At 37.5% G+C, this 15,639-nt stretch overlaps 1 protein-coding gene across 3 annotated transcripts in view; it reads right to left on the bottom strand.

Annotated features, from left to right (window-relative positions):
* The window catches only part of KIF5B (kinesin family member 5B), a 42,671-nt gene extending 27,940 nt beyond the window's left edge, over positions 1–14,731 (bottom strand). For 2 of the 3 annotated variants that reach the window (XM_081130238.1, XM_081130239.1), the window contains exons 1-2: positions 14,163–14,730; positions 5,977–6,064 (exon numbers count right to left, since the gene is read on the bottom strand). In XM_081130238.1, coding sequence (XP_080986364.1) covers positions 5,977–6,064; positions 14,163–14,288 — 214 coding nt within the window. In that variant the 5' untranslated portion in view covers positions 14,289–14,730. Of the gene's footprint in view, positions 1–5,976; positions 6,065–14,162 lie in introns of all 3 variants that reach the window. The other variant, XM_081130237.1, reaches the window with a different exon arrangement.
* Positions 14,732–15,639: the final 908 nt, after the last annotated feature.

The following is a 15,639-nucleotide window of genomic DNA, read 5'->3' as shown; positions in this document are numbered from 1 at the left end:
GTGATTTACCTCCCAGTATTTTATTTTTTAAAAACCTAAACATACAGAAAAATTAAGTGAACTTTACAGTGAACATCTCGATATAACCATCACCAAGATTCTACCATTAACATTTTATTATTTTACTGTTTGCTTTTACCATGTACCCAGTCTTCCATCTTATTTTTTAATGTATTTCAAAGTAAAATGCAGACTTCAACACATTTCTACTTAAGTACTTTGCCTTACATATACTATCAATTAGAATTCAATATTTTAGTTTTGTTTCTCTGAGATAAAATTTACATACAATAAAACACATCACTTTAAGTACGGATCTTTGAAAAATAGAAATAATACTTATCTACTTGAAAATCCTAGAAAGCACATACCTGTAATCAGATAAAATTAGGCACTTTTTGACCTGGCTCTTGTTTACTTTTTCAACTCCACCTCTCACCATCCTTTCCCTTACATTGCTATTTTTTGTTGATAAAAATGATCAAATCTGACAATTTCATATGGTTCAACTTCACAGGCACACCACAACGTATGTTGCTCCCCACACATGTGATGCTCTTCTCATATGGTCATGCATTAGCCCATGTGACCTCTCTCTGCACAGAAGGCAACCCTCCCCCCCTCCCTAGGCCAGGCTTTATTCCTTCCTCCAATCCAACTCTACTACCCAACACTCCAAATAAATCTGAATAAGAGTCCCATCCTACATGTTCTCATAGTACCTGATTAAATCATAATACTTATTGCTGTGTACTGCAACTGTCATTTTACTTGTCTGCCTTCTTCACCAGAGTGTAAACTCCTTGAGGCCCACATGGTTTTAACTCCTAGCACAATGCCTGGCACTAAGTAGGAACTCAAATTCTTGCTGAATGATTATCATCATCACTAACACACAGCATCTTTCTAAAGCCTCCATTTTTAAATAGACTTTTGCCATTCTTGTGAAAAACAGAGGTGGAAAACTACGAACAAATAGTACTTCTTTCATACTTTATAAACAAGAAAAACATATTTAGCAAGTGGGACGACAGCATATCACTTTCTAAAAGTAGCTTAATCTCTCTGAACTTTAGCTTCCTCATTAGCAAAATGTTTGCTCAGGAGAAAACTGTAAGAATTAGAAGTCACCATATAAAATTTTTAATGTTAACACATTTAGAGCGTACAATGTGCCAGACTCAAATAATTTTTCATATAGTAATGTATTTAATCCTTACAACACCCTGTGCAAGGTACTATTTTTAGTTAGTCCCATTTTAATGAGGCATGGAGAGATTAAATAACTTGCCTACAGTTCCACAGCTAAGATAGAGCTGGGATGCAAACCCAGACAGTCTCTCAACCACTACAATATATTATCAAGTAACACAAGAACTTACACAAATATCTGATAGGCTACATCTGAAAAAATTAAATGTGAATTCAGTGATAGACAGTCCAGGTCAGGAAACCATGGTAGGAAACTGGGGAATGTATGATGGCCTGGTATGATACCTGACATAAATACCTGGGAAACAAACTTGCAGATAGCACTCAGATTCTGAATTCAAAAGGAAAAAATATATATCTAATGAATCTACAAAGAGCTATATATTTATACAGAAACTGATGAAACAATGCAACCTCAATGGACTGTCAGGGGCCTAGAGAGTACTAGCAGCTTTCAGGTCATTCCTGGCAACTGCTCATCAAATCCACAACTCAGACAAAATACCAGCTGGCCCATCATTTTGCTGATCCTTGCGTACCAACAGTTACTAACCATGCCTTTCCACCTGATCTGTTCACCAATGACTGTCCCAAGTTCAACCTACCATGTGTTTAATTGGTTTACTGTCCTCACACCTCACCAGACACCTACCACCTACCTCTACCCCATCTCTCTCCTTACATCCATGTATCTAATTGGTAACTCCTCCACATTTATATCCTTGTCCAGGATAAGATCCACTAACTACTACATTCAGGCTCCTCCAAAATAAGAGCACTTGCATGAAGATAAAAGGAAAAAGTTTTAGCCAGGTGATCCTTTTCTAATATAAATTACAAAGCTCGCAAAGCAGGAAAGAGAAAGTGACTGAAAGTTTCTATTTTAACAAATGTATGAAGTCTAACTTTGTAGAGTTTTGAAAACATCCTAGGCTATGAGTTGTCTCAAGTATATTATGGTTGATTAAATTAAGAAAAATGAATTTTCCTTTTTAGAAAATAGAGGAAGCAAGTAGCAGTTGATACACATTGTGTGCTTGCTTTGACCCTGGGTGAAGTACTTTTCAAGAATCACCTTTATAAATCCTCACAGTACCCTTATTTTGCAGAAGAGGAAATGGAGAGTTAAAAAGGCTTAGAAGGTTAGGTAACTTGTGGAAGTCCCACAGCTAGAAAGTGGCCAAGCCTAGACTTCAACCTAAGTTTGTCTGATTCCAAAGCCTGTGCTTAACCATAATGCAAAGAACTGCCATTCAGAACTTGATTCCAAACAGTAAAGCAGGAACTTGCTGATGAAGTAAAAGAGACCAACATTTTGAGTAGAGGAAAGATTTCGGGGGAAAAATTATGTCACCTTAGAATTATAAAAAGTAATAAAACAGAACAAAAGGAGTAGAAACATGTACCCTAGATTTCAGGACAATCGATTTCAAAGAGTTCTAAGAAAGGTAGGTATGACATTATTAAAAGACTATATAACTGAGGATATACAAGAGATAGAAAAATCATGGAAATAGTAGTAAAACCTCATTATAAGTGGTCTTACAAAAACAAAACAAAAATTAAGGCCCTAAAAAGAGCTTTTGAAATATGCAGAAAAAGAATAATGAATGAGACCTGTATTACCTAGAAAAGATGATAAAATATTAACAGATGACATAAGAAAGAGGTATTCCTATTTTATTACCATCTTCTACAACATAATCTCCAAGTGGAACAACAGAATAAACACTAAGAAATTTTCGGGTTGAGGTGGGTAGGACAGCCAAAGAATAGTTTTAAATGAGTCCAAGTTTTTAGTTATAAGAGAATGACATCCCATGGGCAAAAATTTCACAGCTACTGTATAAGTTTTTCTGTTGTTTTTTAAAAAACATATCTTTATTGATTTCAGAGACAGGAAGGGAGAGGGGGAAACATCAATGATGAGAGAGTCATTGATTAGCTGCCTCCTGCACGCCCCGCCCTGGGGACTGAGCCCACAATCTGGGCATGTGCCCTGACCAGGAATCGAATGCTCAAATGCTGAGCCACGACAGTCAGGCCTGTATGTAAGTTTTAAAAGCCATAGACAACAAAGTTAACACAAGATGAGTACCTTGTAAATGTTATACTTCTTTCTAAAAAGGGGAAAAATGATAGATTCTAGGCACTGCAGACAAGATACCAAACTTTCACTAAGGAAAACCTATGGATGAACTAACCTCATTTCCTGTTTGGATAGGGTGACTCAACTGGTACTTTGGAGAAATATCAGTCATGTACCATGATTTCATAAAAGAGTCCAAGTTTTTCATCATATTCTTGTGGAAATGTTGACAAGCTAACTAGATAATTGTACAGGTGAAAGAATCTGAAGTTGGTTGAATATAAAGCATAATTTAATTAATTGCAATAACCTTATTCAGTTTTTAGAAGATTCAGCTAAGGACCATGGCCCATTAAGCATTTTATAAGTGACTTAGAGGAATATTTTTCAATTTCAATGTCCTTAAATAAAGACCTTATTAAAAAAACACACACAAAACACACACTCTCCAATGTCTTTGACACCATGATAGACTTATCAAATATGCTGATAGCCAACTTAGGTCCCTAGAAAGATAATTATAAAAACAAAAATCAAAATATCAAGAGCTAAAATGAACAAAATGGAATTTGCACCTACAAGGCCTGCACTCAGATTAAAAACTTCAATACTCAGGTGTGGATTGAGGTTTCATGTTGATTGCAACAGATGTAAAAAAGATCTGAACATTTAAATTGCCCATGAGTTTCTGAATCACTAACTTTATAATATTAGGAAAAGCTAATGTAATCTTAGGTTTTACTGATAACATGTTACATCACAAAGAATGTAATATAATTGTGTTCTATCATGGAAAACTATTTGATGATTACAACAAAAGGTGACACTGCTAGTTCCTCTTTGTTGTAATCATTTACAGAATAACAAGTTAACTCTTCCTCATTTTATGAAGATTTCAGCATCCAGTACACTGTTTCCCATCAATAACATTCCTGTTTTAATTCTTGGTTGTTTCAATGTCAAATGTAGTAGATGATCCCACTAAAATACCCTAGCCTCTCAGATCCTTGACCCAATTTTCTCCATGATCTTATTCTTTACTCCTTTAGATGCCAACTCTACAGGGTCATACTCTAGACTTTTTCATTACTAACTGCACTGCCTACCTAATCTCAAGTATCCACCTCCTATTACTCTTTTTAGTATCCTGATTTCAACGAAACTTTGACTCTTACTAAGACAATTGTACCACCTTTTGTCACTGTCCCTCATATCTGCCTCCCTGATGTCCTCCTTCCTCTCACTCACCTTAGATTCCATGGTTCACCATTATCACCTCTTGACAACACCCTCAATTCTCTTGCCCTTTTCTTCCTCTTTTATACTCGTGTGGCAAAACCCTAATTTTGTAAATTCAACTCTTCCAGCAGCTAACTTCAAGTGAGTCCTTAATGCTGACTGGCAATATTGCCACATTTCCCTAGTACATTCACTTCTATTCTGATAGACAGCTGACTTCATACCTTTTCCTTGAACCTACTCTCCCATCCTCACTGAGATGACTTTGCTTTCTATATCATAGACAAAATGAAATTAATACGAAGAGAACATCTACATATTCCCTCCATCACATCTATAAACTTATTTCTATCAATCAATAAACTCTACTTTTTCTCCTGTTACTGGATAAACTGTCTGTGCTCCTACTAAATCATAACTTCTGAATCCCAACCTCGCTACCATGGTGACTACTACAAGACGACAAATTTTGCCCCAATTTAAGCAGAACTTTTTAACAATTAGAACTGTCAAAAAATGAAATAAATCATAAAATAATGGCTACTTAACTGTAAGATCTCTTTGAGAAAAGGGATTTCTGTAATTGGAAGTCCAGATAATAACTTAACACCCTCTTAGCTCTAGGGCTCTATGGTTTTAGAAAATATAAAACTGAAAAACATCCTAGTTATATAAGTCAACAATATTAACTGGAATCTGCATACTTTTCTCACCCCTGGTGACCCATGTTAAATAAATTCAAGAATTTCTCTGCTGACTATAAGGTAAGTCTCTGAGGAAGGAATAACAATAGAATGGAAGAATGCTAGATTGCCATTATCTACGTTTTTAGAAACCTGTCTAGCCATCTTATTTTCATTCTCATGCTGTATTTCTAAAATTGCTACCTTAGAAACTCTCCTGGGAACACCTAATAGAAATGCATCTTCCCATAACAGTACAGTATAATACTATAATTCTTACAACACCGTTCACTAGGTACGGTATATAAATTACATCATGGGACTTGAGCAAATACTAACTACAGTTGACCTTTTTATTAGTTAATTGCTGGAGAAAGTTGTTTAAATAAGAGAAAGGAGCCCTGGCCAGTGTAGCTAAGTGGTTAGACTGTCAGGGCACACACCAAAAGGTCTCGGGTTTAATTCCTGGTCCAGGGCACATATGTGGGATTTGGGTTTGTCCCATCAGGACATATGGGGGAGCCATTCAGTCTATGTGATTCTCTCTCATCGATGTTTCTCTCTTCCTCCCACCCTCCCTTCCACTCTCTCTGAAAAGCAATGAAAAAAATATCCTTGGGCGAGGATTAAAAAATAATAAAGTAAACAAATAAAAGGACATTAAAATGAAAAAGAGAATGCTGGGTAAATGGAAAGATCACAAACAAAATTTTACTTATTGCTGGGACAACTTAGCAGACTATATATATTCACCTTTAACAATCTTCTTTGCACAGTCATTATACACTTGCTCTTGAGATGTGTTTGACTGGAATACCCGATCAAATGCATAAGGCTTGGTCTGAAAAACAAAAACAAAAATTTTAACTACACAAATTAAAGGTGAATGGATTTCTAAGCTCCTTTAAAGGTATCGCTGTATATTTAACCTTCACAACAGAATACCTACTATGCATCACTTCATGTCATAGAATCTTTGTGGAAAGGAACTTAGGGATGACCAAGTACAGGTCCACTAAAATAAACTACAAAAACAAGAATGTTTTAGTCTTTGTTGTATTTCCAGGGTCTAGCACAGTAATTATAATTAGCACTATTATGGCAGGCACTCAAATACTGCTAGTGAATTTTGATTTTATGAGTGTCTACTCAACAGGGGTTGAGACTGCATTTTCAATACTAATATGTTGCAGACAAGGAAACTAGAATCCTGAAAGATGCAAAAATTGTGACAAAATTCATATTCAAATCTCCAGTCTTTTGTTCAGGGCTCTTCCCACTACTCCATTCAGCTCTACAGTTTACTGCAATAACTTTTCAATCATTCATCCATTCAACAAATATTTATGGAATGCCTATGACGCTAGGCACCATGCTAGAATGACAGTCAAGATAGACCCAATCTCTCTTTTAGTGGAACATAAGTAATAATAGTGGGCCAATATCAGACAAATAATTAAGTGACCAGGATTCTGACTCATGCAACAGAGTATTACGAAGATACTATGGAAGCCTTTAATAGTAGAACCTGAGTCTGGGAGAAGGCAGAAGAATGTCAAGAAAACACTGGAGAAGGGATGATTCAGAACTACAGAATAAATAGCACCTAGCTCACTGTCGTTCTCTTAAAATATTAGTCATGAGAGAGGGTGAGTATGGGTAAGTAATTCAGGCATCAGGAATAGGATGCTTAAAGACCCTAAGGGAGAAAGGAGCTTGTAGCATTCAAGAAACCAAATGAAGAAGTTTAAAGTACAGATCAAATGCAAATATCAAATGCAAATGTCAACACAGTAAAAACAGCAAGTAACATCTCAGTGTTATTTTGAAAATAGTTTTGACCTTGTCAACATCCAAAATGGATCTTGGGGACTCTACCTTGGGGACCACATTTAGAGAACTGATGATGAAGTCTGAGAAGGAGCAAGTGGCACAGAATGAAAAATCAGAGTATAGTGTCTACACAAATCAAGGAGGAACTTTCGAGGGAGTGTTTGTGTCAAATATAGCTATGAGGTCAAGGCAAAACTGAAAAGTAACTAATGACAAAGATCACATTGTAATGGGTTGAAAAAAGAATGGAAGGTAACCAAGTAGATTTCTATCTGGCTGTGGATCTAAGAAAGATATATTTTTAAGACTGGCAAGACCTGAGCAAATTTTAATGCTCAAAAGAACAATCTGGTAATCTAGGAAAGTAAGCAAACATCTATAGATGAAAAGAGAGGGGGAAAGGGAGTTCTGGGTACTTGAAAGTATGTGTCTGCCTGTTACTTAGTCTCTTCTAAAGGAAGGGAGGGATCTGAGCCCTATAACGCAAAATAATCATGACTCCAGAAAAAAGTCCTCAATATTAAATACTTCCTAGGTCTTATCTTAGCATGCACAACACCGCCCACCCCCCCAAACCTTACTTTTTATCCCACAATCCCCTTCCTCAAAGCTTAGAATAACAGTAAGAATGAAGCCATTCCCAATTCCCCTTCACCTTCCCACCTCCCACTAGACAGGCTGAAAAGCCAACCACCTGCTAGTCTAGTCTCCTTGTAACTAGTGGCGACATGACCCAGTTCTGTATACTATAAAATAAGTGATCATTTGCTGGGAGGTCTTGGAGAAGAGTTTTATTTTCCTGATAAAAAGGCCCATTCTCAGCTGAGGCTGCCCCTTCTCATTTCTGAAATAAATGTCTGGAGTTATAACATCCATCTTGCAAACATGACAAAAATGATAATGAAAAGTCACTAACTAAGGAAGACAAAAGGATAAGAATCAATAAATAGTAGCAGTAAAGGCCTATCTCCAGACTTTTTATGAGAAAAATAATCTCATATATTTAAACCACTATTTGTTGTTTGTTTTCACTCTGTAGCTGAAAGCATTCCTGATGGACATACTAAGATGACCAGCCCTGGGGTCAACTGAAAGCAGGCATCTCAATGTCTGATTATTCTTTGGTTAAGACATACATAAAAGTGTCCTTTTGCTATGATGCCACTGAGACATTAACATTTAAATCTACAGGTGTGGCTAAAATAACATCTATCTATTATTTTACTGATTATACAAGATGTATACATAATAATTCTGGAAATAAACACAAGTATATTCAAAATAACAATCACTACCCAGAAATAAACCATGCTATTTTTGCTATGCAAAAAAAAAAAAATAATTTTCCCTCTTCATTTATCCAGCAAGTATTTCTTTAGCACCTATAAGGCATCAGATATTGTAAACGAGTAACAATTTTAGAAATGATATTTAATTAGTACAGACTGTAGTATTCAAAGAATAGAAGATAATAATAATCTTGAATACTAAGCTAAGAAGCTGTAAATTAGGATTTAATGGATATAAGTGATCAAGTAATGTTAATCAAATTGAAACAGAGATAGTCACTAGCCTTAGAGAGGTCACAACATGGTAAAGAGTCAAGAATAGATTGTAGCCTAGCCAGGCATGGTTCAGCAGTTGAGCATTGACCTAGGATCCAGAAGATCAAGGTTCGATTCCCAGTGGGGGCACATGCCCAGGTTTCGGGCTCTATCCCCAGCGGGGGGCATGCAGGAGGCAGCCAATCAATGATGACACTCTCATCATTGATGTTTCTCTCTCCCTTCCTCTCTGAAATCAATAAAAGATATATTTTAAAAAACTAGATTGCAACTAGTCAAGATATACATTTAATAACAGATGCATAAAAAAAGTATGAAAGGAAAATTTAAAGTGATTAATTCTAATTTTGCTTGCAAAAAACAAGTTAATCAATAGAAAACATAAAAGTATGAAGACAACTACATCTCTCCAAAATAAGTCAAATAACAAAATTTTATTAAAATAAACATTTAAAGAATAGCACAGCCAGTGGGGCTCAGTGACTGAGCATCACCTCATGAACCAAGAGGTCACGGGTTGGATTCCCAGTCAGGGCACATGCCTGGGTTGCATGCTCATCCCCAGTAGGGGGCGTGCAGGAGGCAGCTGATCTATGTGATGTTTCTATCCTCCCTTCCTCTCTTTAAAATCAATAAAAACATATTTTAAAAAAATAGAAAGAACACTACTGAACTTTAAGTCCTTATCTCCACTTTTACATTAATAAAAAAAACAAAACAGTGCCTACAAACCATTTACAAAGAGATATGCTAAAAATAACGGGTAATAGTAAAGCCTGCCTCAAAAGTACATTATGTAGCTATTTACTCTGGAATCACCAAAAAGCAAATATGCAAACTACCTCTACAACCTTATTAAAGAAGGACTATGAATATGCAAACATAAAAATAATCAAGTTGGGACTGAGTGATTTGTTTAGAAGTTATATCCTTGTTAAATAAAAGTGCTTAGCATTAAGTCAGTAAAATAACCTTATTTTAATTCCAAAACTAAATTATAATTTTATTAAGGCAAATTTTTTGATTAGAGATCTAGCCAGTTTACTAACTGACCCTGGTTTCCTGAGATGAAAAACAAGACTTGTGAAACATAAATCCATTTCTAATGGTCTAAAGGCACATCTCCGAACTAGTAATCTTTAAAATAAATTAAACAAAAGAAACCTCAATATCTGGACATCTACATTTTATAGGGGTTTTTCCTTAAAAAAATTTTTTTTGACATCTATATTTTAAAACCTGGTTCTTGGCATTGAAATGTATACTATGCACTATTTCTATGCATCTTCAAAGACACTCCAAGATTCACTGACATGCGACTTAGACTTCAAGGGGACAAAACAAAATAGGAATGTTTATTTGAACTGCAACCATATGTTAGATTTCTTAAGTGAAGTGGTTGCTGTCTGAGTCTGCACAGATCAGGCTGAACACCAAATTAGGTTACAAAGGAGAGACCCTTCTGGCAGGGATATACCTCGTCTGGAATTCTGAATAGTAATCATCAGATCACATGAGATTATAGGATATTAAATTTCCCTTAGTTTGACACCTATTATAGGCTAACATCCCACAATTGTAAAGGTATGTGACGATGGCTCCTAATTCTCTTTTAATTTTCACTGTTAAGGTAAACAATATTAGCCCTGACCCAGGAGCTCAGCTGGTTAGAGCGTCCTCCTGATTTGCCAAGGTTGTGGGTTTGATTCCCTTAGGGCAACAAGACTCAACCAACAAATACATGAATAAGTTGAACAACAAACTGATATTTCACTCCCTTCCTTTCTCTCTCTAAAATCAATAAATTAGCCCAGCCAGCGTGGGTCAGCAGTTGAGCATTGACCTATGATCCAGGAGATCCAGGTTCGATTTCCAGTCAGGGCACACGCGTGGGTTTTGGGCTCCATTCCCAGCAGAGGGCATCCAGGAGGCAGCCGATCAATGATTGTCTCATCATTGATGTTTCTATCTCTCCTTCCCTCTCCCTTCCTCTTTCTAAAATCAATAAAAAATATATATATATATTAAAATAAAATAAATTTTTTTTTTTAAAAAAGGGTAAAACAGGATCAAACACCAAGTCATCATTCACTTAAAAAGGGAAATCCTATTTTGAAGGCAAGGAAAGGAACTAGGCAAGATAATCTAATTAGGTTTATTCTCTACTTTCAATGAACACCTGTTTTTTTGTTCTGACAGCCTCTATAGTATATTATATAAGGAGCAATGATTAGTAGACACAATGCAAATGTGAATGTTCCACTTTTATAGTGTATAAATAAACACAGAAGTAATTTTTTTCTATGGATTTTTTTCTGCTTTCAGCAGGCTCAGATGAACTAATAAGGAGTTTCCCTTGTCCTCTCTTTTTCTGTGGTATCAAGTTTTTTTATTTATAATAAATAGGTTCTGCTTGTATCATTTAAAGGTTTTCATAAAATAATTCACTTATTTCATTCAATATGTTATATTTATAGCACTTCAAACTAAAAAAAAACCAAACCTGTATGAAAAATGGCAAAACAGAGAAACATAAGATTACAAGATTTGCCTGCCATGTGGTCACATAATATTAAAAATAACTGATTACTTGAGTAAAAGGAAAAAATTTGGACAAAATATTGGAAACCAAACTTAGATAAAAATCAGAATCCTTAAAAATTATTTTCTATATGAGCACCAATTATAATTATAATTCAGTAACATTATAAACCAAAATATTCTTTAAATTTTGATTTAACTACAAGACTGTAAAAACTTTTAAAATCATGTTTAAAATAATTTAGCTTTAAATTCTTCATTGCAGCAATTTCTTCTCAAACTATTTTGAATCAGGATCAAGGTCCAATGAAATAAAATAAAATAAACCAAGAGAAGATTTTACTTAGAGACTTTCTAATTTATTTTCCCTAGCAGCCCTTATAAATTCCCAAACAACCTTTAAAAAATAAAATAATTCATTTTAAAAAGTGAACAAAAATGAGACCTCAAAGTAATTAATGGCATATTACTATGTGCAAAAGATTAGTTCCTGAAAATAACGAACGAATCATGTTGCCTTAACATTTCTAAAGGCTTTGTCACTCAGTTGTAATATATTTCTGCTTATACATTTTTAAAAAACTAGACTAAAATGCTTGCCAGTTTACCTAAAGGCCAACTTAACTGTTCATCGCTGCTTCACAGCTCAATGATCTATCCATTATTTCTATTATTATTTAAATTTATTTACATTACTAAGTAAACACATAAGACATATAATAAATTTATCCAAAGAAAAAGTACTAGCATAAATGTGTGCTTCCTGTTGTAATTACTTGTTTTAACTATTTCCTCATATTTTGTCATATTTGGGCTGCCTTCTAACCTAATCTTAATACATTTTGTGAATACTAAATTCTAACATTCAAAAAAAAATCTTGGTAATATTTATAATTTGTGTAAACACACATACAAAATCTGGAGAAGACATTCTTATTACAAGTCTAAAAGGAAAACAGCTTTCAAGTGTCAAGCACTGTCAAGGCTGAGTAATCATAAAACTCGATGAGAAACTAGTAGCCTCATGTTTGCCAACTAACCACCCAGGCCTTGTAAGCCTCCAGATTCCACGTAAAATACATCATTCTAAAGGAAAAGGATGACTATTTCTGTGCTTAACTTCTTGGCCTCAATGTGATGTCATTTATAACAAGAATTTTCCTTGTGGACTTTGTGAACAAAGAACCAGCTTGCAGTCTTCACACAGAAGTAGCTGGCAGGTGTTAGTAATCTAATGACTTGTTTGTCAGAAGCCTAACAAGCAACATGGACCAATACTCATTCCCTAGACCTAAACTTTGGAAACTTTCACATAAAAACTATAAAGAACTTTAGTCCTGTCTAATACGTCAATGCTTTTAATTATCACTGTCCTATGTCCCCTTTATCCTATTTCCAAATAAACTGTCCAAATAACATGCTAAATATGAAATGCCATTAGAAAAAATTAACATTAAAATTTTGTACCATGATAGCAATGTAGAAAAAAGTTCTGCCACATGGCATTACCAAGACAGATTTAATTTTTAGTTACACTGCTCCAATGCCATATCTTAGTATCCATTTTAACCTCCTTGAACTGGGAGTGCTATTTGAGACTTGTCAATACCAGAAATCAGACTTCAAAAAAAAAAAAGAAAGAAAATTCAACCTTACTTTCTGGTCTCCCTGACAATGATCAGCCAACTCTGGTTATGTTACATTTTATACTATAAAGGAACAATATAATATCTCACTATCCTTGGGATTATCAAAATCAACTTTCTCGAAGGAAGATCTTTAATTATATAAGTAGGAACCTAATACCAACATGAAATCTAGTTCACTGGTCAACCTTAATCTTTTTTTCTTTTTTTTTATATCTTTATTGATTTCAGAGAGAGGAAGGGAGAGGGAGAGAGAAACATCAATGATGAGAGAGTCACTGATCAAGCCCACAAACCAGGCATGTGCCCTGACTGGGAATCGAATCGTGATCTCCTGGATTCTAGGTCAATGCTCAACCGCTGAGCAACACCCAGCCGGGCAACCTTCATGTCTTCCTTTTACAATACTCTGATATACACACAAAAACTTAACACTCTTGCCTAGACTGTTACCAGATAAAACCCTGTAAGAGTGAGATTATGGGTCTTTCTGGACACTTGTTTCACCCAATCTGAAGTGACCACATTTGCAACAAAATTGATCAATCCGATTTTAAAAGAAAATTCACTATTTCTGCCCCACCTATGTGGCTCAGTGGTTGAGCAAGGGCCCATGAACCAGGAGGTCACGATTGGATTCCCGGTCAGGGCACATGCCTGAGTTGCGGCTGGATAGCCAGTAGGGGGCGTGCAGGAAGCAGCCGATGGACAATTCTCTCATCATTGATGTTTATCTCTCCCACTCCCTCTCTGAAATCAATAAAAAAAAAATTTAAAAAAAGAAAATTCACTATTTCTTTCCATATAGTTCTTATTAGTCTATTCCAATTGTTAACAAAAGGTGGGTGGGTAAACATTTGAGGTACATGTATTATTTGTAGTTTTTTGGTAGTTTTTCCTCCTCCCCCGTTGAAAACAATATGGTTCAACACGTAGTTATACGTTTCTATAAAACTAAGTGTCTTTACTATTTAAGATACAGTAGGGCTGGTCTCATAACTCAACGTTCCTAGCTGAATTTTAACCTTAGATATTTATAAATGGTAAACTGGGGGTAGTCCAAAACCCCAACAGTCATCAGCAACAGTAACTGCACACACACAAAATCACAGGCAAACATACACTAAGCATGCTCCCGGAACAGTTCTTCCAGCGCCCCAGACTGAGACAAGGTGCCTCCCATCACCCGGCACTGAAGCACTAAAGACCGGGATGGGGGCAATCCGGGAACACCTGCGGAGCTGCGCAGTCTCCCTGCCCTGGGTTATCTGACCCAGGGTCGAACACACCACTGTTTCCTCTACATTGTCTCCCTCCCAGCCAGGCCGGAAGCAGACGGACAGCGGCAACTCACCGCGATCATGACCGTGTCTTCTCCCTGAAACTTGGCGATGTATTTATCGCCGCGGTTCACTTCAGACTCGTTCAGAGGTCTGAAGCGACACATCACTTTGATGTTGCACTCTGCCGGGTCCGCCATCTTCCTCGCTGCCAGGCCGGAGGCTGGGAGCCACTCCCTGCAGCTGAGTCTTGGAGGAAGCAGGCCCGAGCTGATGGTCTAGGGTCGCGAAGGCCAGAGAATCAGTCCCCGGCTTCGCGCTTTCCCCTGAGGGGGCGGCGAGAGGACGGGGACTGGAAGGGCCTGGGCGGCAGCCGTCGCCCTGAAGCTCACTTCCGATCCATCATGGCAGCCATGGCGGCGGCGGCACCGGGTGGAGCGTATACGGCCCGGCACGGCGCGGCTTCCGGGCTTCCCCCTCGCCGACCTGGGCAGACTGCAGGGTCTGTGGGGAGTCTGGAGACCAGGAAGGTGGTCCCCTCCTTCCTCGGAGAGAGCGGGCCGGGCGCACTGTTTCCACGCCCAGCTGTCTACTTGCTGGCTGCTCCGGGTCACTCCTAAAGCCACAGACCGGAGACAAGGAGGCGGGATGGGCGGCCCGCGAGGAGCCTTGCGCAGGCGCAAAGGCCCCTGCAGCTCGGCGACCAATCCGTGCCCGCGCCGGCCGAGCCGCCACCGCCCCGCGGTCGCTCTCCGCCCCGCGGTCGCTCTCCGCCGGGCAGTCGCAGATTCAAGTTTTACTGGCTGCTCACTCCAAGTTTAGTCACCCTGCATCTGCTCCCACTGGCATCGGTCCACAGAAATCCCGAGAGCTGAGGCAGACGCACTAAGCTTTCTTTAGGGAACAATGGGTTTGTTAAAGCTATGTTGTCTTTTTTATTTTCATTTGTTTAAATAAAATACTATGTCCCAATAAGAAATGTTTGCTTTCTTTTTGGTCTGGCAAAAGAATTCATTCCTAGCCCGCCTTTTTAGAGCGCTTTGCCAGAAAAAGGAAGATTTGAATGAAGGGTGCGATATTCTCTCTGGTTTAAGCAGTTGCTCTTTCCCAAGAGAGTGAGTTGGGGAGACAGGAATAAAAAAGAAAATTTCTTCTAAGGAATGAAGAAGGTTACTGGAGAAATGTGGAAGAATAGGGTGAGGTGGGAGAAGGCACTCAATCGATCAGATAGCCCTCTTTCCCAGTAATAAACTACTGGAACTAACTCATCAGTCGCAACACGGGAGAAATGACGAACCTGAAGTGTAAAGATGGTTTCAAAGGGACTGGATAAATTTGTGGGTTACATATCTAAGGAAAACCACTCCACAGTTGATTTTGCCTCCTGTTTTTAGAAGGATACTATAATAGCTCCCCCCATGGAAGTGGCTCTGAGGTACTGTGGAAGAACTGCAAAGATAATTAGAAACCCTTCTTCTGGTTCCCAGCTTGTGTTTGTAGGATTGGACTATGAAAACCTTCAATGCCCACTGCCCTTGCCAATCATCCTGA

The sequence above is a fragment of the Miniopterus schreibersii genome (genome assembly GCF_964146895.1).
Source record: "Miniopterus schreibersii genome assembly, chromosome: 1".
NCBI classification, from domain to species: Eukaryota; Metazoa; Chordata; class Mammalia; order Chiroptera; family Miniopteridae; genus Miniopterus; species Miniopterus schreibersii.
This window is presented reverse-complemented; position numbering and strand designations above follow the sequence as displayed.